The 22,050-nt window shown below is 52.1% G+C and overlaps 1 protein-coding gene across 1 annotated transcript; it reads right to left on the bottom strand.

The window, feature by feature from the left end:
• Nucleotides 1-36: 36 nt before the first annotated feature.
• Nucleotides 37-21,825, bottom strand: LOC125917171 (RNA-binding protein with multiple splicing 2). The gene is made up of 6 exons (XM_049623436.1): nucleotides 21,427-21,825; nucleotides 4,770-4,847; nucleotides 4,132-4,170; nucleotides 3,496-3,558; nucleotides 2,925-3,075; nucleotides 37-2,133 (listed from the first exon to the last, which is right to left on the bottom strand). The coding sequence occupies exons 1-6, from the start codon at nucleotides 21,511-21,513 to the stop codon at nucleotides 1,946-1,948; spliced, it is 606 nt and encodes a 201-aa protein (XP_049479393.1). The 5' UTR covers nucleotides 21,514-21,825; the 3' UTR covers nucleotides 37-1,945.
• Nucleotides 21,826-22,050: the final 225 nt, after the last annotated feature.

The following is a 22,050-nucleotide window of genomic DNA, read 5'->3' on the forward strand; positions in this document are numbered from 1 at the left end:
CATGATAACTGGCACTTCTCTAGCATTCCCTCTATGCTAATATCAGAAAAACAAATACCTACAAAGTAGGTATGATTATCACCATTCCAAAGAAATTGAGACAGAGGTTAAGTAACTTGCCCAAGGTCATAGAGGTGTTGGAAGAGCCAGAATTTGGACTGAGGCAGCTGTACTGGAGTTGGACAGCCACTGGGCAGGGACAGGGTGGGAGGGAGGAAGCTAGAAAGGAAGAAAACAGGAGGGCACATAGCCCTGCAGTATGGAATTTAAGGACAGGTAGTAGCGTGCCCCTTTCAGCCAGCTGGAGGAGCTACCCCAAAAACAGCAGAGGCACCTCTGCTTATTAACTTGACATACTATCTCTGGTTCCCAACCTCTGCCTCACCTTTGTCATGGCCAAGCATCTTGGAGCAGATGGGGTAGAACCCTCTCCACCTCATCTAGATTGCCCTCTCATTTTACAGATGAGTACACACACAGAGGCCCAAAGGTGAAGTCACTTGCAAAAGATCAGGTAGTGAAATGGTTGCACAGCTAGGATCAGAGCAAAGCGCCCAGCAAGGCCTCATAGGGCTGCTGCAGTGAAACTCCCTGCATGGCCAGGAGCACTACTGCCAGCCTCCTGCACTCCACCAGGTCACGGAGGACAAGGACAGTCTCCTGGGCTCACCCGCTCTTTGCCCACCACAGAACCTGGTTTGTGGTAAATACCCAATCATTTCCCTCTGGGGAATGATCTTTACCACCTTCCTATCCCCTATCAATTTTCTAGCTGCCTGTGGTGCACAGCTGGGGAACGGTGCCAAGTTTAACCACACTTCTGCCCTCAGTACAATCTAAAGCGGCCATGGCCAAGGGGACCTCCCCTGATGGGGGAAAACAGCTTGCTAGGGTAGTAGGCGGGGAGTCTGTACCTTCCACGTCAGAACTGAGTAGATCCAGATGTCACTAAGCCCTTCAGAGGACCTGACATAGACACACACTGAGCCCCCCGCCTTGGGCAGAGCACCCAAGTCCTCCCACCTTGGCTTCTGGTTCCTGTGAACTCTCTCTTCCTGGCTTCTTATATCCTGTACTTCCTCGTGCCCTACTGCCCTGGTAAGGCGACCTCTATCAACAGCAAAGCTCGCCCGGCCAGGTCGCTCTTCCCAAGGCTCAGCTCTTGCTCACTCTACTGATCACAGGCCAAAGTGGGCTTGCCATCACTCCTCAGCCCCCTTGTGCTGCCTGGTGGCACTTTGTCCATACACCTGGCAGTGCCTCCTGTCACTGCACCAGGGAGGTCCAGGCCAGAACGGACCGTGGCTCACTGGCCTCGGGCACCTCGGTGAGTGGCCCAGCACTAACCTCCCCAACTCTCCCCTAGAAGTGCTCATTCCCTCTTTCCCGCCATCCCTGCACAGGTTCACCGTGGAGAGTGTCTAGGCTTCATGAAAACAAGCACTAACACTCACTGAGCACTCTGTGCTCCAGGTGTGGGGGGGCCTGTGGTGCCGGCCCTTCACAGGTGTTAACATCTAATTCTCTCAACAACCCTGACGCAGATAATACTGTGCTCATTCTTCTAGATAGTAAAAAAGTCAGGAATTTTTAAGTGCTTTCTGAAGTTCATAAAGACCAGAGAGGCAGAGGCAGAGGCAGGCGGCCTGGCTCCAGAGAGCACACTCAGGTTGGGATCTGAATTGTGGCTGTCACCACAGGCAGAACGCAGTATGGCACCCGCCTGGACACGTTCGGTCGGTGGTGGGACCATGGCTGGGTCTCTCTCACACTCACATTCTGCCTCAGATCCCCGATGTGGCCTCACAGCTAATCCTCTCCCTCTCCTCTGTCTGATCTGAAGCCCTAAAGAGAATGTCGTGGGAGACGGCAGTTCTGCAGCTCTAGAGGCATCAGTGGCCCTGTGGCCATTCAGGAACAAAGTCTGGCCAGCTTAGAGCCTCCTTCATCCTCTCCCCGCCTCTCCCCCAGAGGGGCTTACCTGAGCATGTAGGGCGGCAGCGGCAGCAGCAGTGGCAGCTGGGTAGGTGAATGCAGCGTGTGAGATGGCTGGGGTCAGCTCTGTGGTGTACAGAGGGTAGGGGGCCCAGGCCTCTGGGGATGCGGGGATCAGGGCAGCCCCCATAAGGTCATCTACAATGGGAGACAACAGCCCCCATTGTCAGAACACTGGTCTCCCCTTCCACTACCATTCCAAACAGAGAAGGGGACCTATCACTACACTATAAGCTCCCTACTCAGGCCAGACTTCCCTCAAGGACTGAAAGACCAGGGGAAAAAAAGCCATGTTAACTTGGCCTGGCATGGTGAGCATCCTATCTGCTTTAAGAAGCCCTCAGATGAGGGGTGCCTGAGTGGCTCAGTCGGTTAAGCGTCCAACTTCAGCTCAGGTCATGATCTCGCGGTTCATGAGTTTGAGCCCTGCATTAGGCTCTGTGCTGACAGCTAAGAGCCTGGAGCCTGCTTCAGATTGTGTGTCTCCCTCTCTCCCTGCCCCTCCCCGGCTCACACTCTGCTTCTGTCTCTCTCTCAAAAATAAACAAACATTAAGAAAATAATAAATAAAAAATAACTCACGCTCTTTAAAAAAAAAAAAGAAAAAGAAGAAGCCCTTAGATGGGCTTCTGCCCATCTCAACCAAGAAAAATCAGAGAAGGCTTCAGAGAAGTTGGGCAATGCTGACAGCTCAGGAGCTCAGTCTGTCCACAGCCTAGCAAAGGCTACAAGGGGAGGAAGGAAGCATGGAATCCGCAGAGACAGGTGGCTGTGGATACAAGAAGCCTCCTGGAAAGGACTGACTCCCTCAGTGAGAATCTCAACAACTTCCCTCTGTATGCAACTGCACTCAGGCCCCTTGCCTGGGGCAAGTAAAAGGACAGCAGACAATAGCTGGACAGCAGATGATAGCTCTGAGCACCACTCACAGGGGTCCCGTGCAATGAAGTGTGCTCCTAGGGCGGGGTGAGCGTTGGTAGGATTTGGTGTAGCCATTAGCTTGTTCTTGGCCATCTTGGTGTTGGCTTTGGCAAACTCTAGCCTCAGGGTCTGCGGGTTCTCAGGATCAAAGCGAATACCCTACAAGAGAAGAAAAGAGAAGAGAAGAGAAGAGAAGAGAAGAGAAGAGAAGAGAAGAGAAGAGAAGAGAAGAGAAGGGAAGGGAAGGGAAGGGAAGGGAAGGAAAGGAAGGAAAAGACTTTACTTTGTAGGGCTCAGACAGTCTGTCCACTGCAACAGGTACAGAAGGGCCCCAGAAATGATCTTGCCTAAAAGACTCACCCATGCAGGGGCCAAGACAGACGACACACTGCTTGGACCTTGTGAGTAGTGGCGTTTGATAGACAAAGCAGCTAGGGACTTTGCCCCAGATGTTGGGGGATTAAGGTACATCTGTAGGCCCTTTTTAGTGGCATGGAGTGGGGGAAAGTTTGTAAAAGATAGAACAGGAATACTTGTTGTCTAGAGGTCTGTGGGTCAGAGAAAGCCTTGTGTACTCACATTCAATGCATTCTTGGCTGCTTCTGCTCCTGCTCGGCTGTCAAAGATCACAAAACCAACAGGCTAGTAGGAGAAAGAGAGAACATCCTCATTTCTCTCCCAACATTCCATTTTCCCCTCAAAAATAAAACAAAGCAAAAACAAAAAACAAAAACAACTTCTTGCCTATATCCTATGTTCAGCTAGAACAGTAGAAGTTTCTCATGCACCCAAAGTCTCCCATCCAGGTACTACATTGTGGGAAATGATTCCAATACAGCTTTATCCCACTGCATTAAACATTACCCTCTTGGTAAATCTTTTTTTTAAATGCACGCAAGTAATTAAGTTCCAGTGTTTTCGCCAGCAAGAAAGGGGGCACCAATGTATTAAGGACATGGGAAGGCCCCAGGTTTGGTAAAGGGGCAACAGGTTGAAAGCTTCTCAAAAACCAGAGAGGGAGGACCTGAAGCTGACTGGTAAGGAGAGGGGACCTGTGGAGGTCGCTCTTTCATCAGTTCAGAACAGAAACAAGATGAGAAAGAGCAGGTCTCAGCTGCCAAATGCCTCAAGATGAGGAAAAGGTAGTAGGCTCAGGTCCAAGCTCAGTAGTCGGTCTGGGCTGGGAGGAAAAAAAAAACTTTGGAGAGAAATTACCTGTCTCGATGTGAGTTTGATCAGGGACCCTTCATACCCCTGCAGAGAGAGGTGGTTATCACAGGGAAGGTCAGAAGCCTGTTGTGCTAGCCCAGCCACCCATAACGTCATCCCCCCTTTCTCCACCAGTGCTTGCCTGCATCATTCTCACACCACTCCCACCACGTGTCCACCACCCTGACCTCCACCAGTGTTGAGTGCCCTCTGCCCTTGTGTTCTGTATCACATGGTGTAGCACACGATGTGGGCATCATGTGGTAGCCTTCATCATTTCGTGCGTAAATTCCCACTTGCTCCGCTAACTTGTAATGTGGAAGCACAGACCCCACCTTTTTAAAGTTTTCTCAAAACTTGAACTGAAAAGACTACACTGAATCTCAAAGATTCCTTATATGGCAAAGCCTACTGAGATTCTCTCTTGTTTCCACTTTGCAGATGAGGAATGAGAGGCTCAGAAGGGCTAAGCAATCGACGAAAGCAACATGTGAATTAACACAACCGGGACAGAGAGCTGGGTCTGCGATCAGTTTCTGACACACTGCCCTCTGCCTTCCTGCTGCCCAATCCAGGTCGGATTCACTCCTGATGCTTCTCCTCCACCCTAGGCTCCGCCTGTGGGTGGCTGGGTCCAGACTCACCTTGAACGGCCTGAAGAGCAGGTAGAGTTCTCTGGGTTTAATGTCCACAGGGAGGCCACTGACGAATAGTGTTCGGACCTGGTGACAGAGACCACAGTAGACAGGGATGATAGCTCTTCCTCCAGGAAGGAACTAAAATCCTTCCAGAGTTTAAGGAGGAAATCTGTATTTCCTGGGCTTCCTTTGGAGGCCAAGGCAAATGAACACTCAGAGTTTCATAGTACTTAACTTTTCAGAGCCCTTTCTGTACCCTTTCCTTTCTCTACATTCATCCTGCAGTTGACTCAACAAGCACCTGCTAAGTACCTCTGTACACAGACTGAGCTGAAGAGCTGCAAGAGGGGAGAGCCCTGTGTCATAAGCACACAGATCAAGGATCCTTTTTCAGATCAAGGATTCCTGAGACTTGAAGAAAGCTATGGTGTCTTACCCCCAAGAATATACAAGTCAAAACATATATATTTTTCAGAAGATACAAATGGACCCCAGATTGAGAGTCTCTGCCTAGTCTAGAGAAGAGGCAAGGATGTAAATGGATAGTAAGCCCTATACCACACTACACCAGGAGTGATTTCAACAGAAGGCCTGGCGTGTTCACATCCATCTCCTAGTGCTTTCTATGCTAGATGTAAGCTCTTCGATGGCAGGGAATATGTTGTGTGTTTGCCTCTATGCCCAGGTCTTGGCATGGTGCTGTATTAAATGTTTACTAAATAAGAGACCGGGTTAAGGAGTCAGAGATGGAACAATTATGCTGGGTTTTGAAGAAGGAGTACGATCTTACCGGCTTCAAGTGAGGCAGATGGTGCTATAAGTTATGAGCCTTGCCCTCAACATGGTTACAAGCTGATGGGAAAGCCAAAGCTAGACACCAGGTGTCCATCCTGTGACTCCAACCAAACCCGACCTCCTGAACTGTGGGTGAGGTCCCTAAGAGGGTTGGCAGACACTCTAAGTTATTACTGCTAGTTAAATGCTGCTGGCACCAGATGCTCAACTAGCAAGGCCAGATCAGCCAATAATTATAACGGGGAGGGAGGATTTCCCACCGTTTAGATCCCTTACAAATATATATTAAAACCGTAGCTAAGTTGTGAAAAATCCAAACGAACAGAGCTTCCCTATACACTTGACACCTGATTTCAAGTCTCTTTTTTAAAAAAATTTTTAAAATGTTTGTTTATCTATTTAAAGAGAGCAAGCCGGGAAGGGGCAGGGAGAGAGAGGGTAGAGAGAGAATCCCAAGCAGGGTTTGTACTGTCAGCACAGAGCCTGACAAGGGACTGGAACTCACGAACCCGAGATCATGACCTGAGCCAAAATCCCAGGAGGTCATGCCCTGAGCCGAAATCAAGAGTCAGACACTTAACGGACTGAGCCACCCAGGCGCCCCTCAAGTCTCATTTCATACCACCAAGCAAGCCAAGCATAGATCTTCTGAACTCACCCCTGCCAGTATAAGAAAAAGCTCATGCGCCTCAGCCTGCCTCCCTGCCCTGTGGCCTTTCCTGATACCATTTAGATGCCCTACCTACAATGGGCCACATTCCCTTCTTCAGAGGTACCAAAAAACTTGCTCCATATTCCAGTGATGGCCTGCCAAACCCACGCGACAGCCTTTTCAAAGTCAGTGGCTTGAATCAGGAGCCTGGGCAGCTAGGCAAAGTTACACCCAATGCATGCAGGCAGGCAGGCAGGCCGACAGGCATAGACACCCCCACCACTCTACCTCTGCCCAGTCAACACACAGATCTGAACAACAGAGCCAGGAATGGCAAAGGCAACCACCCCCAACCAGTGTCACCAGCCCCACCCACACAAGAATGAGCCCAGCACGTGGCTAATAAAGAATGGATGAGGACAAGCTTCTTCTCTTGCATGGGTTTTTGCCAAGAAGCATACCAAGCAGGATCCTTTGCCATTTAGGATGCATCTTCCCCCTTTGGTCATGCCTTTCCCTCACCAGACACGCCTCTGCTTCCAGGCCTGGGGTGAAGATTCTGCACATTTCACAGGCCTTGGCAGCTCGCATTGCTGTATACACAGTTCTCAAGCATGGCCCTGTTGCCAGAAGCACCTGGGAAAAACTGGACAGCCCGAGCTCCAGGGTAGCGTAAACCCAGCTCCTGGGCTCCAGAGAGCAACAGTCCTCTACACCCCTGCCCTTTGATAAAAGAACCTTTAATTTACACACATACCACCAAACAGAAGTGACTTATTTGGGTCATGCAGCAAACCCAGGTCTCCTGACTACTCATCCAGGCTGCTTTTGGGTGCCAGAACATGGGCACTCAGCCCACCCCCCGAAGATGGACTCAAAGAGCGCAAGCCAGCCAGGGCCCTGCTGGAAGAACCTGGATCAGTACTACTCCCTCCTCCCTGGGACGTGGCTTTGGTCAAAGATGTGGAGCCAGAGCCGCCCCACAGAAACCTCTGCCTCAGTTCTCCCCAGGGGCCACCCATTTCACCCAGGCTAATTTTAAACCCTTCCTCAAATGGCTCCTTTCTGACCAGACCTCCCCAGAGGCCCCCTTAAATAGCAAGTTCTCAGCACAAAATTTCCTGCATGGGCTGGGGGTGGGGTTGAGGGTGAGTATAGGGGAGCTTTCCCTCATTCCCAGTTAGGATCCTTGTTTCCAACCTTCCTGCTGGGCCAGATGACCTTTTTCCTCTGCCTCCATCTTTTAGGTTCTCAAGTGTCCAAAATGCTACAATGCAGAGCTACCACCCTGTCCCTGGCCACCTCTCAGGGAATAAGCTGAGGTCAGGCAGATATGGATTAGGTGGGAGGTCCCTTTCTGCCAGGTCACAGGAAGCCTAACCTGAATACTCTTCTTGGTTCTCACTTGACCTTGGTTGCCCTGGAAGATGATGTGCCCTCTGCCTATCCCCTTGTGCAAATAGGGAAACTAAGGCCCAGATAGGGAGCATGCAGCTTAGGAGCTGAGCTGGATAAGATCCAGGGACCCTGATTTAGTCATCTATGCCATCAGCAATCCACCTTACTGTGGGGACAGAAAGAATGGTACCCGGGTGGCCTCGCTGGCCCCATGGGTGGGTAAAGAGCTGCCACTGTTCATTCAGTAGCCAGTCCCTTCCCCAGGCACTTGTTTAGGATGCCAGCTGGAGTAATGGGGGAAGAATAAGAAGAAGCCGGCAAACCAGAGGTGGCAGGATGTATAACCTTAGCAGGCTGGTCAACTACATGTGGAGAGGACAAAAGGTTGCAGAGCCTACCCTCCCTCCCGCTCCCAACCCCATCAGGTCCTGCCCCAGCCCCAACTATTCCAGGCCCCAGACAAGCACCCACACAGGCCTGCCTCAGGCAGCTGCTTGTGCTGCCCCTCAGCACTCCCCTTCCCCACTCCTTTTTTTTTTTAAGTTTATTTATTTACTTTGAGAGAGAGAGAGAGAGAGAGAGAGAGAGAGAGAGAAAATCCCAAGCAAGCTCCGCGCTGTCAGCATGGAGCCCAACTCGGGGCTCGAACTCATGAAACCACAAGATCATGACCTGAGCTGAAATCAAGAATCATATGCTTAACAGATGCTTAACCGACTGAGCCACCCAGGCACCCCTCCCCTTCCGCATTCCTTAACTAAAGGGCACTCATTTTGTGGATTCCTCTATTTCTTCACTCCCCTTTCCTTCCTCAGAAGTCCTATGGGGACAGGACCCCCTGCTTACATCGTTCCCACAATCTGAACTTACTCCCTCCACCTGGACTGTATAAAACCCCAGAGACAGGAGCCAAATCTTAAAACTTTCCTATCAACCAAGGTACCTAGAGTCAGGCCCCAGCACTTGAGATGCCCCCCCATCTCTATGCACCTCAGCCCCCCAAAGGAGAAATTCCCAGCCATAGACAGATGTGGCCCAGCAGGGCAAGGTGACACCACACATGGGGAAGAGAACAGGCTTCAGTTGGTTACACCAGAGTCTGTACCCTAGCTTTATGCTTGACTTAGGGAAGTGGTTTCACCTCTCCAAATCTCAGTTTCTTCAACTGTACAATGCAGATACCATCTACCTCCAGGATAAAGAGCTCACTTTATGCCTGGCATGTAGGAGAGGCTCAACAAAATACTGGTTCCCTTAGGGCTCCTGTAATCACAGCATTCACCTGCACAAAAACCTCCCTATCAGGTACCATAAGCCATTTATTTATAAGGTTGCCTAGTGAGTCTGGATTGGATCCAAGTCAGTCTGGAGCTGGGAATGCAGATGAGTCAACCTTAGGTAGTCACTGGATTCTTTAGTGTTCCTTCCTTTTCCCCAGGGAGGGAATGACCAAGGTGGAAGGCACCATGAAGACCAGCTAGTTCAACATCCTCATTTTGCAGATGAGAAAACTGAGTTTCAGAATAGGAAGGTGACAGAATAAGCTGATGGCACACTCAGGATTCTTCGGGGGACAGTAGGGACAGAGACACACAGTTACTTCTCCAAGGCCTTACAACTCCTGTGTCCCAGGCTGGCACTGGAGATCACTCCTTCCATGCCACTTACTGGAGCCAGTCTCATGGCCATAAGGTGCAACATTCAGGAAAGAGTTTGGGTACAGACAAGGATTCAGGCACCAGTTGCCTACTGATGCCAAGATAGAAAGATTAATCAAAGAACACACGGTCTGCCTACTCCACACGTTTAGTACAAGAATTCAGCACACAAACACACAAAGGTGCTCAAGTATTTGAAGAAAACATAAGGGGTGGTTCACACAATCCCAGGCTGCTAGAAGGCACCAAATTTGTTTACCTGGGCCCTTCTCCTTCCATACACTTAACTCTTTCTCCAGAAGTGTCCAGACAACCCAAAGGGTTATACCCGACTCCCATCCTGAAACATGGAAAGCACTGCAATCCTTTTAAAACGGTCATCTTTAGGGGCACCTGGATGGCTCAGTTGGTTAAGCGTCTGACTTTGGCTCAGGTCATATCTCCCATGTCGGGCTCTGTGCTGATAGCTGGGAGGCTGGAGCCTGCTTCAGATTCTGTGTCTCCCTCTCTCTCTGCTCCTCCCCCACTCACACTCTGCCCCTCTCTCTCTCTCTCTCTCTCCCTCTCTCTCTCTCTCTCTCACAAAAATAAACATTAACAAACAAACAAACAAAACTCATCTTTATGGCAAGTACCAGTAGACAGAGCTGGACCGTAGTCACATCCTTAGCACAGGTGGAAGGTATGTCTGGAACAGTGTAGACAAGATATTAGGGGAGAAATGGAAACAGTATGGAGAATCTTTAGAAGTCAGTGAAAGGGGTGCCTGGGTGGCTCAGACGGTTAAGCGTCCGACTTCGGCTCAGGTCATGATCTAATGATCCGTGAATTCAAGTCCCGCATCGGGCTCTGTGCTGACAGCTCAGAGTCTGGAGCCTGTTTCGGATTCTGTGTCTCCCTCTCTCTCTGACCCTCCCCTGTTCATGCTCTGTCTCTGTCTCAAAAATAAATAAACGTTAAAAAAAAAAAAAAAAAAAAAAAAAGAAGTCAGTGAAAGAATAAACATGCTGAGGAACAGCTTTTCTGGTGGAACCTGCTGGAAGCACCAGATTCAACATGGATTAAAGAACTGGCTAGAGAGATGTGCCCATACAGGTCACTGCAGACATAGCCATGCAGCCTTCATGATGGTCAGCAACAGACTCAGCCACACTATAGATCCCAGCTAGCATCAGGTTTGCCTAGAGGAACCAAATGGCCTTTGGCACAACTGTGTCCCCCATCAAGTAGGTTTTGGGGACTGGGCTGCTCTTCCTTTAGGCAAGTCCTGCTGCCTGTCCTTCCCCCAAGTTTCTGGGAGTGAAGGGGTTGGGGAGGTCTAGCCCCATCTGCTAAGTCCACACCACAGGCTATCACCGGTGGACAGACTTCCTGGGGTTGTCTAGGTCTTTGCTGTGTCTTCTTGGGCCCTTTCCCACTAGCTAGTGCTGGACCATATATACTGCCATGGAGGTGGGGGGCACTGCTCACCTCTTCCACAGGAGGCCCCTGAGCTCGCTCCCAGTGCTCCAGGGGAGAGGAAGAGAGGGCAGGACCTGGGGAACTTCCCTCACCCCCAGAATTACTCTTGAGGTCCCTGTGGAGGGAATGTTCCCTAGAAGAAGCCTCTCAACTCACTTTCTAACCCCAGCCTGATAGAGCACCCAGGCTCCCCAGACTCCCTGGCTCTTCTCCTCGGGCCTCATACTGGAAGTCTCTTTCTCCCTCTGTAGTCCTCCCCAGCCCAGAGTAAGATCACCTTCTAAAAAGAAGTAGGAAGAAGGACTCTGACAAACTCATTCTTACCTGTATGTCTGTTGTTTTTCCTTTAGACAAACTGACATTTGTTTATAGATGTTCAGAAAAATGAAATCAAAAAGAAGGCTTTAAGAGCAAGGTGACAGTGACACCCACTGTATCAGCCTTATACATTTTTAACATTTACTTTATTTTAAAAAGTTATGTTTTCTGAGAAAGACAGAAAAAGACAGAGAGAGAGAGAGAGAGAGAGAGAGAGAGAGAGAACGTGAGTGGAGGAGAGATGGAGAGAGAAATCCCAAGCAGGCTCTGTGCTGTCAGCATAGAACCTAATGTGGGGCTCTCACTCATGAACCATGAGATCATGACCTGAGTGGAGGAAACCAGTAGTCAGATGCTTAAATGACTGAGCCACCCAGACACCCCTTATTTATTTTATTTTAGAAAGAGAGTGCAAGCAGAGGAGGGGCAGATGAGAGGGGAGAGGGGAGGGGGGAGGAGAGAGGGAGAGAGAGAGAAGAGAAGACATGAGAAGAGAAGAGAAGAATCTTAAGCAGGCTCCACATCCAGTGCGAAGTCCAATGTGGGCCTCAATCTCATGACTATGGGTTCATGACCCGAGCCGAAATCAGGAGTTGGATGCTTAACTGACTGAGACACCCAGGCACCCCAGCATCAGCGTTACAGCACAAGTTCAGGCTTCTGTGGGAAAGGCTTCTAGGCAGGACTCATCCTCTATCAGTCCTGGTGGACATCTCTCCTGGTCCTTAACACTCATACAGGTGGACCTGTCATTCAGTGCTTCCAAGCCAGGCCAGCTCTCTAGTCAGTGGCTGCTCAGAGGGCTCCCTCCTCCCCAGGGCACACAGGGGACCCAGCTCATCTAGAGGTCCTGCAAGAATTACAGGAAGGGGGCTGCGGGGCTGCTGGGAGAAGGGGGTGGGTGACCTACACAGAAGAAAGCAGCCAAAAGCTTCCATGTGGCACAAGACTGGGGTGGCAGTCAGTGGGGGCCCTCCTCCAATAAAAGAGGACCCTGCGCTCAGACTGGGGCCTGGCCACTCTGCCCTCACAAGTGTGTGCCCTCTTCTGCAATGGGAGGGACAGTCCTGATGCCAAGGGCCCCAACTTTTTGACACAAGACTCCCTTCATACTGAGCATTAAACATACAACTTCACAGTTAAGGGCGGCAGCAGGGTATTGTGACTGAGAGGACAGGTCCATAAGCACCAGATTTTGTTATGAGACAGAAAGGGTAAACACTGCTTTCAAGAACAGTGGAATGCTAATAGATATTAAACCCTCTTATCCTTTAACTCTGAAGGACAAGCACAGCCTTCCTCAAAACCCCAGACTTAATCATCGCTAAGACCACACCCTGGACTTCAGGGACCACCCAGCCAGAGGACAGACTTTTCTCCACAAAGGATGCTGAGCTAGCCACCCACCCCCCACCTTTCCCCACCCCCAAATAAACACTATAGGCCCACTAGGAACACTCTGCCCTAGAAGACAGACTCCTGCCTTCCAGGCAAATCCCTGCCTCACAGGGCTGGGACACAGGAAGGACATGATTGGGAAAACTTGACTCTGGGCAATAGATACATCCTACCAAAGAGATAAAAATGACACTTGAAAATGGATTCTTTGCAGCAATCCTTTAGTATCTCTGAAAGTTGGAATTCAATCTGGAAAGGAAAAACTATTTCAATTGTCCATTCCATCAAATCGTTCAAGTGACGGGCTCACTTTGAATCCCCCCACCTACTCGATGCTTAGTGTGAGCTCTGGTGTCATCTGGATGGAAAACACCACTTAGGGAAGGGAGTGGGGGGAGAAGGGAAATCCAAAAAGGGAAAAACAAGCCTCTCATAAGTCCCTCCCACATCCTTCCCTGACTCCCAGCCCTCTGAAGCAACTGAAATGCAGAATATTTGAGCTAGAAGAAACCTTATTTTTAGATAAGGAAACCAACACCCAGGGGTCCAGTGAGTTGCTCGTGGTCACTGAGCATGTCAGAAGCAGCCCCAGGGTCCCCAGGTGCTCGTGAGTCAATGCTCCTTTGCAGACCTTAACCTTACACACCAACTTACTCAGACCCCAGTCAGGTCAGCCTTGGGCTTCTTGAAAATAAGTGGCCTTGGGGCACCTGGGTGGCTCAGTCAGTTGAGCAACCGACTTCGGCTCAGGTCACGATCTCACGGTTTGAGTTCGAGCCCCGCATCGGGCTCTGTGCTGACAGCTCGGAGCCTGGAGCCTGCTTCAGATCCTGTGTCTCCCTCTCTCTCTGCCCCTCTCCCACACATGCTCTGTCTCTGTCTCAGAAATAAACATAAAAAAACATTTTTTTTAATATATAAAAGAAAATTAGTGGCCTTTAGGCTCTGACCTAAGGAGCCAGAAACAGCCCCTTGCAGAAGGTTGATTCAGGGCGGGGGGGTTGGGGTATGCTACTGGATGATGCCATGGTTAGTTGTCAACAGAATTAAGTACAGGGAAGTGAAAGGGAAGACAGACAGCCAATTCCCAGCAGTTAGTGGGAACAGCCTTGTGTCCCACTGACTTGGAGGCAGGGGCCAGAACAGGGCCACACACATGCCTCCGACAGGGCAGTTGGGCACATGTGGCCCCAGGAAGTCCCAAGTCCAAACGGAAGCCCAGGCCACCCCATCCTGACCAAGGGAGTTTTTGAGATGTAGCCTGCGTTCCATACAGCTTATGGCTCTCCTGATACAAAGATGCTTAAGGTCCTTTCTAAGCTTGCACCAACCACCATCACACCCAGCTCTGCTCTGTCTTCTCCAAGGGGAAGAAACCCCATTGAGAGTCAAGAAACTCTACTCTTGCTCAGCAAGAACCTGTTGATCAGACATGGAAACAAAACAACCATCAGGAAACCTGGGTAGAAGTCCCAGCCTGACCACCAGCAGGCAGGTAGCTTTGTGGCCTTCCTCTGCTGCCTCAACTGTAGAGGAAGGGTGCACTAGCCTCAGGGCCCTTCACATTCCACCTTGTAAGATACCGAGGAAGTAGGAAAAGGTGACTGAACCGCAGTATAAGACTTGGGCATTCATTGCCCTCCTCCGTCTGCTCGGAGCTGAAGCGCTTCCCTTCCTTCTGCCCACAAGAAGGCAAAGTGGTGAAAAAGGGAATAGAGAACAAAAGGGTGACAGAGCAGAAAGTCAGCAGCCAGGTCCTGGGCCAAGGTGGGCTTGGAGGTTTGGGAGGGGTCTCTGCCGGGGCAATGTTGGGGTTGCCAAAAAGAAACCTCAGAGCAGTCTCCCACATATACCCCCCTGCCCAGAGATCTCAGAGGCCAGGGTTTTTTTCTTTTGTGCATGTGTATAGAGGGCAGGGTGGGGGATGGGTTCTGCCCAGGTCTCAGGCTTAAGCTTGGCACCAGCAGGTCGCTCTTACCCCTCCCGGGGAAAGAAGTCCCTCTGAGTGGGGCCACTTGACGAGAGGTGGATGGAATGTGGTGACATGGCCCGCAGACGCAGGACTTATAAGGGCTGAACAAGGACACAGGGAAAAAGAGCAAACAGATACAGCCAGACATTGGATGTGAATTGAGACACACGTTCCCAGAACCTCAGTGCTTCCCATGCTCCTTCCGAGGAGCTCTGGGCTGCTCAGCTCCCAGACTAGGACGCTTCCCAGCTTCTAGCCTCCCTCCACATAGGACACCTCCAATGCCATTAGTCTGACCTGGTGTGAAGTCCCAGGCTTAGGATCTGTTCCACAGCGTTTTGCCTGCCCCTGCTAATTCCAGCCCCAAATCAAAGGGTGTGGCTCTCAGGACCCATTCTGGGCAGCACTTTGTGGTTTCCAGGTCTTTCATACCTACCATCTGGCATGTGAGCCTGGCAATCCTTTGATGTAACAGGCAAAAAAGTACTGGCCCATTTTACAGATGAAGAGCCAGCTCAGGGATTAGGTGTCTGGCCAGCCAGTGGCAGAGCCAGCAGTAAAATCCAGGTTGTCTGGGAACCTGAGGCACTTCCCCTATAGCCTGCAGTGTGTACTAGAGTCCAGACTGTGTGTACAAGAATCAAGGGAACCAAGTTGGGATGGTAAGAAGTTCTTTAAAGGGTGGGACAGGGCTGGGTATGTAGAGAGTGTTAAATAAAATGGCTTCAGACCTAATGCTCCAAGCTACTTCTAGCCTCAGGAACAAAAGGCATAAACATCTTGGGAACACACCTGGTCAAAAGTCTGTTGTGAGTACCGGCCTACACCTCATTTACAGGGAACCAGATCTAACTGTGTGAACTGCACCGTGCAGACTCAGTGGCATGGCTGGGTGACTGCTTTCCATTTGGTTCCAGACAGTGCCAGGGGCCACGGTTTTCAGAGGCCACTCAAGTGGCAGGCTCACAGGGCCCCCAGCATGGACGCCTGCTGGGCAAGGTTTCCTTCCCTTCTATGCCATCCACCTCCCCATCCCTCCTGGGGCTGTGGGGTCAGCCAGCGCAGATCCATCGCTTGTCCCAGTGCCTGGTAAGGGCTGCAGTTGTCCTCACTGAAACACACCAACCCATGCATTAAAGAGTTGGCCTGGGGGAATCTTACACCCCTTCCCCAGCTCTGAAATCAACACCTCCAACCCTTAAACCACCTTATGGTATTCCACTGTGAACGTAGCACTGAGCCTACCACACCTGTATACTGCCTGAAGGAAGCAGATGAAGCCTGAGAAGGGATGTTTCCTAACATAATGCTACACTGTTCAGGAATGGAAGCTGCTTCAAGGGCCTGTATTCTGGTTTGGAGCTCCTCAGTCACAAACATCCCAAGCTGTGCCTGGATATGGCCACAACCATACATCAAGAATGAGGACCAGTCTGGGCAGAAGTTCTTCACACAGCCTTCATTTCAACAAACATTCTCAAAAAAGGGCCTTAGGTCCTATTCAAGTAACCTCTCCTGACCACCTCCCACTCTGCCAATAAAAGCCCAAACCCACTTGGGGAAGAAGGTGGCTAACCACAAAAGGGAACTAGGTACTCCAGACACTCATCCCATGGCCTGGTCCAGGTCAGGTTCTGTCCTTTCTCCCTGAGAGTCCCAGGCCTGTTCACAATTAAACAGGCAGCCTTGATGACTTCTGACAGCCAAGAGCCTCTGCTCAGTCAGCCGTAAATGACTAAAGGCCATGGCAGATAGACCTACACAGACCCTCCCACTACACACAGCCTTTGCTATACCCCAGAGGCCCCCAGCACAGACGGATCCACCAGTGGACTCTTCATGAAGGGAGGACCCCACCTGTCAGCCTTGGCACATCTCAGAGGTAACCATATTTTTTCCATCCAAGGATAGGATGGGGAAGCAGCGGAAAGAGGGAAGCCATGTTGTCCCTGGGCAGGGAGTAGATGGGGTTCTGGCATACAGAGCTTTGTGGACTATCTATAGTTCTGGCCTCACAGCAGCATGGTTTCTGAAGTCTAGTGATGGGCTCTGCCCCACTGCCTCATGGCTTTGCCAGGAGTGTGAGGATCCCTCTAAGGCAGCCATGGTCAGGGAACGGCAGAGAAACTAATACGGTAGCAGATGTCGGTGCTACCCAAAACCAATGGCCCAGCAGAGGCTGGGGGCCATTGGGTGGTACCAGAACCTAGCACTCTAGCTCAGCTCTGGGTAACCAGAGGTTGGAGGCCATGGAGCAGGAATCCAGCCCCCAGGCCAGGTGGGATGGACACCTATATCTCTCAGGACTGTCTGGAGCCCCAATGGGATAAATGGGTTAGAGACCATGAGAGCAAAAAACAAGGCACCCGCACTTCATGTCTTGACTCCACTCTGAGTACTCACCAGACCCCCTCTGGAGATGAGAACAAGAAGAAATCATTATGTCCAAATGTTCAATGGATTTAGAATCTGGTTCCTACTGGGATAAGCTAGCCAGGCTGCCCATGAGCCGGGAAGGAGGAGAGGAGGATACCCAACGGAATGACCCACCCCCACAAAAATGACAGGCAGCTGCTTTAGAGTGGGTACCGTTTCCTATTTAAGATGTCCAAAACATCAGGGTACCAGGGCAAGGGGGTGGAGTAGGGGAAGGAATGAAAGCAGTAAGCCCCTGCACAGGCAACAAGGGGTTGTATTGCCTGTAGGGAATTGAACAATAATAAAATTGACTTGATCTCATTTTATTATCACCCTGCACTGGCAATTCTAAATCCTGTCGGTGATAAAGATGTTCCTTCTACAAGCGTTGCCAGCTCCCATCACCCAGTCTTCAGATACCTATCCCAGCCCAAAGGGAACTAATCTGGAACAGCAGGACCCAGAGCTCAGGCCTCAAAAACTTTAGTTGCAGGATCTTTTTTCCCCCTACCCCCAAAACTCACCAAAACCCTAATATAAAACAAAACAGCAGATACAGTGAGTGTGTGGTTCAGAGCAAACTCTGGGTTCAAATCCCAACTTACCTACTAACTACATAAAAGTTATTTAACCTGTCTCAGATTCCTCATTTATAAAACAGTAATGACAATAATTCACAGTGCTGTTATTGTGCAAGTTCAAGGAGGTAAAAGGGTGAATTACTTCAGGTAATACCTGACTCAAACACTGTGTATGGGCTTACTACTACTAATCGGACAGCGTCTCTATTAGGTTATTTGAATAGAGAAGACACATGCACAACAACCCCCAGGGAGGAAGGCAGCCCAGCCTATAGCATCTGCCTGGGTCTACCTGCTGGGACCCTGTGTCCAGGTAAATGCCCAGAAGTATAGACTCCTCCCTACCTTCATATCAAAAAAGAGCTTGCAGATACAGCATCAACACGCCCCAGATTTTGTCAAATGTTTTTAATGGCAGAGAAAAGAGGAAGTGGCTGAGTCATATGTTGGGCCCCAGAATTCCTTCACCTTCATCTAGAGTGCAGAGACCTCTAGGGGACACACGGTGGACCCAGAGGTGTCCTGCCTGCAAGGAGCCACAATGGCCTAGATCCACTGGATGTAGTGGACAAGCAAAGATGGGAGTGGGAGGGCAGTAAGGGGCCAAGACCCTCCAGTCAAACTGTAGCCCCTTTGGCTGCCATTAATGCCTGCCTCTCTACAGTTTACCATTAGGCTGGCAAAAAAACTTCAACTCTTAGAAACTTGAACTCCACCCACCCAAGATTCCAAATACTACTTTCCTTAGCAGCCCCCCCACAATGAATAATTACTGTAACTTAGTATTACCTTGTACTATGAAATTAAAGTCTCCATTTTCAAAATAGACCATGTTTTCAAACCACATGTACCCCTCCCCAGAAACATTGTAACTCTCTAGCCATCCCTAAAGAATCACTAAGACAAGCTTGGGTCTGGGATTCTACAGCCTCACAGGCAAGCCTGTCCTGGGCTGTCTGACCTCACCTTCTGGAGTTCCAGCACCAGCTATGACGCACCTGGGTTAAGGTAGAGGCTCTAGAGTGAAAGGGACACTCAGCTCTTCCCCTGAAGACCCTCTCCTTAATTTCTCACTGCCCTCCTTAGCTTTCAAAGGGTAGCAGAGCTTCTAACACCTCTCCTTTCCAAGTGACAGAAAATGCCAATTTTCCCAACCATGCATGATCTCAGGCACTTCACAATGTGGCCCCCACTACTGCTGAAAGCTAGCAAACTCCTGGAAGTCATGTGGCTCCACAATCCACCTCTCACTTTTACACATGCTATTCCCTCTTCTTGGAATGCCTTCTGACTGGCACAAGTCTAAGAACCTCCTACTGAGCTACATCTCAGGGAGGGCTCACTTCTACCTTCTCAGTGGTACCACTGCATCACTTGGTGATATTCCCTCATTTCACCACATCCCATTCCCTCCTGGCAAGTCCTTCTCACCTTCCAGTCTGTGATCTTTCACCTGGAATCCTGACCCCTGGTCCAGAAAAGGAACCTAATGCCTGTGATAGAGACAAAGCCCCAGTGGGTAGGGTGGCCAAGCAGGAAGAGTCAAGCTCCTCATGCAAAGGAGCTTAAAATGAGGAGCCCCACTGATACCCCTTCTGGAACCACGAAAACATACCCCTTTCTCCAGAAACCTAACGCCTTTAGAAATGAGTAGGGGGAGTAGGACTCTTTGGTTCTCTAGGCTTGCTTTACCTAATTTCCAACAGCCAGCCTGGGTTAGTCATGAAAGTAAACTAGCACTGCTAACAGATTCCCCAGATGGTGGCTCCTGGGGGATGCAGAAATGACTGCCTAGGGGACATCGAAGCTAAAGGAAGGAATCCAGGTCCAGCTCAAACCAGCAATTCAAGATGGAACCTCAGTAGGAGAGATCTTGGCCCAGAGGGCTAATAAGGGGAGGGGGCTCATCCTTGCAATTACCTGGCCAGAGCAGACACTGGGCTCCAGGAGATTCCCAGAGCCTTTAGTTTTAGACTTCTATTAAACACAGGGCTGTGCCCCTCCATCAGCACACGGCAGCACTAGTCCTATAACCCACCTCTACCTGCAAGGAGAAGTTAACAGGGATTCCACTTCTTGAAGATCCTGCCCTCTCTCTCAGAACAGGCACTTAGAAAAAAAGTGACCAATACTTCACATGCTTTAAGACTTTAGCTTGGCCACATGGTTCACCCTTCCCACTTCAAAGGGGTAAGTCTGAGGATCAGCACAACCTCTTGGGTAAACTCCCTGTTGAAGTCAACCTTCTAGCATTAGCGGTATTCTGGGTCCTTGCCCAGCTTCACAGGAGATGGCTTCCCTCTCCCAGTTTCAACCCCCAGGAGGCCAAGCAGCGATCTGCCCCCCCCCCCGCCCCCGCAACACCAGCAACCCTGTCACCCTCCCCCCAACTCTCAAGCGAGATTCTGAACAACCAGGTGGTGTCAGGATGGGGTTAAGGTTCTCATCAGTGCCACAGGCCTGTCAGCATGTCAAGGTCCAAAGAGGACAGGGCCTTCAGGGGGCAAAACCACCCCACTGCTCTGGAGCCCACACAAAACTAGCGGACAAATGTCAGGCCCTCCCTTTCCACCCTTCAGAGTCAAGAGTTATATATTCCCCCACCCTCCCTCCCTCCCTCCCTAAAAAGTGAGATCTAGACCTAGATTCTCAAGATGCCATGCCATTGGTGGACTAGGGTTGGCAGCAGGCCTCTGAATTACTAAGAGTGGGAGCTGGTGGTGTGACCCTCCCACCATCCCTCCCACAGTGAGGAGCCCAGCCCAGCAGTGGGCCACTGCCGCCATTCTGCACCAAACCCAGAGCACGGTCAGCCGGCACCACCGCCACTACATTGGAGGGAGGTGAGGGAGGTCAGCGACACCAGCCTCCACCAGGGGATCTGCGGTTTCTCCCCCAGACCAAGGGGAAGGGAGCTCAGGGTGGATAACTGGCCCTTGGTTTCCTGGGCAAGAGCTTGCCAGGACGCGGCAGGAAGGGTCTCCTAGCCTTGGAGTGACACAGCAGAGGCCAGAGGCCCCTGGAGAGAGATGCAAAGCCTGTCGTCCCCTTTCCGCATCAGTTTTTGTCTCTGTCGGCCCAGCTCCTGGTCTCCATTCGCCACCCTCAGCCTTAAGGCTTCTATTCACCACCTCATCATCACCCCTGCCACACACCCTCCCCGATTTCGCCATCCCATTAACCACACAGCTGCTGCTGATTCCACGAAGCCAAGCCGCCTCACACTCACTCCCTCCTCATACTTAGCACATGTCTGGTGGACAAGATAATGTCGCCTTTCCTTGCAGAATCCCACCCAGGCCAGCTCTGGGGTCCTGAATTGCCTGCTGGGGCAAAACCGGGGTGGAGGGGGGTGGCGGGGGGGAGGGAGAACCGGGAACGAAGTATCTTTAGGCATCTCTTTCTCAACTCTAATTAACTGCCCCGCTGACCTCTTTGCCAAAGCCCAGGTTCTGGGGCTGCAAGCAAAGCCCGTCCACCTCCCGTGACTACAGCTCAGTTACAGTGAACCAAGGTGCCGGGCAGCCGTCCCGGGCCTCCAAGGTCACCGGGAGGGGTCAGGGTGGAAAGTGCAAGAGGGTGAGGGTGCCGCCCGCCCGTGGTGCTAATCCCGCTCAGTTCCTTCCAGCAAAGGCGGGAGTCCCAGCAGTACCGGAGGAGCTCCTCGGGTAGCGGCCCGGGCCAAGAGTGGAGAACGAGGGACGCGCGGGCAGCAGGCGTGGGGCAGACGCCGAGCCGCTCGCCCACCACGGGACGCACGGACAGCGGCCGGCGCGCGGCCCGCCCCGAGCCCGGGAGGGCGGGGAGACAATGCCCGCCCGGCGGGGCAGTCCAGGCCGCGCGCCCCCGCCCGCCGGACACGGGCTGCTCCTCCCCGACCGAAGGGCAGCGGCGGGAAAGAGCCCCGAGCGATTGCCAGACCAGCCCCGCGCGGCGCGGGAGGCCCCGCGCGCCCTCTCCCCCGCCCACCTCCGCGTGCACTTCACCCCAAGTCCCGGGGCCGCAGACCCACCTCTTCCTCCAGAGTGCCGCCGGAGCCCGAGCCCGTGCCGGTGCCCGTGCTGGTGCTGTGCTCGCCGTCCGGCTTCAGGTTGCTCATGGTGCGGGGGGTGGGGTGGGGGTGGCGAGGGGAAGGGAACGCTGAGGGCGAGCGCGGCGCCCGGCCCCGGCGAGGAGGTGGGAAGGGGCGCGGTGAGCGGTGCGCTCCGGGAGTGCGGGGCGGAGTGGCGGTGGGGGGCGCACGGGGCGGTGAGAGGGGCAGCCGCCGCGTCAGGCTGGGGTCACATCAAGTTTGGCGGGTGCGGGATGTGGGGAGGGGGTGCGGCGGGGGAGGCACTGGGAACCGGAGCCGAGCCCGAGCGGCCGCCGCCTCCGCCTTTTCACTGCGACCGGCGAGTGCGCCCGCGGCGGCGGCGGCGGCGGCGGGGGGCGGGCGCCGGGGGAGGGGGCGGGCGCCGGGCGGTGGCGGGGGGCGGGGGCCGGAACCGGCCTCAGCTGGGGCCCGGCCAGCCCCCTCCCCCGCCCTCCTCGCGGTCTCCGGGGGAACGCGCAGCCAATCCCCGCCGCCCACTGCGGGCTCGCCCCGGCCGGGGCCGCGGCGCGCCAGCCTCCGGCGGGGCTTTTCCCCTCTCTCCCG

This window comes from Panthera uncia, unplaced genomic scaffold (genome assembly GCF_023721935.1).
Source record: "Panthera uncia isolate 11264 unplaced genomic scaffold, Puncia_PCG_1.0 HiC_scaffold_1555, whole genome shotgun sequence".
In the NCBI taxonomy this organism is placed as follows: domain Eukaryota; kingdom Metazoa; phylum Chordata; class Mammalia; order Carnivora; family Felidae; genus Panthera; species Panthera uncia.

Coding starts and splice junctions, on each gene's coding strand:
- LOC125917171 (XM_049623436.1), bottom strand. CDS start 21,513: ATGAGCAACCTGAAGCCGGACGGCGAGCACAGCACCAGCACGGGCACC. Junction 4,171..4,769: donor TGCTCTTCAGGCCGTTCAAG/GTGAGTCTGGAC, acceptor CTCTCTCTGCAG/GGGTATGAAGGGTCCCTGAT. Junction 2,134..2,924: donor CTTCATTGCACGGGACCCCT/GTGAGTGGTGCT, acceptor CTCCCATTGTAG/ATGACCTTATGGGGGCTGCC.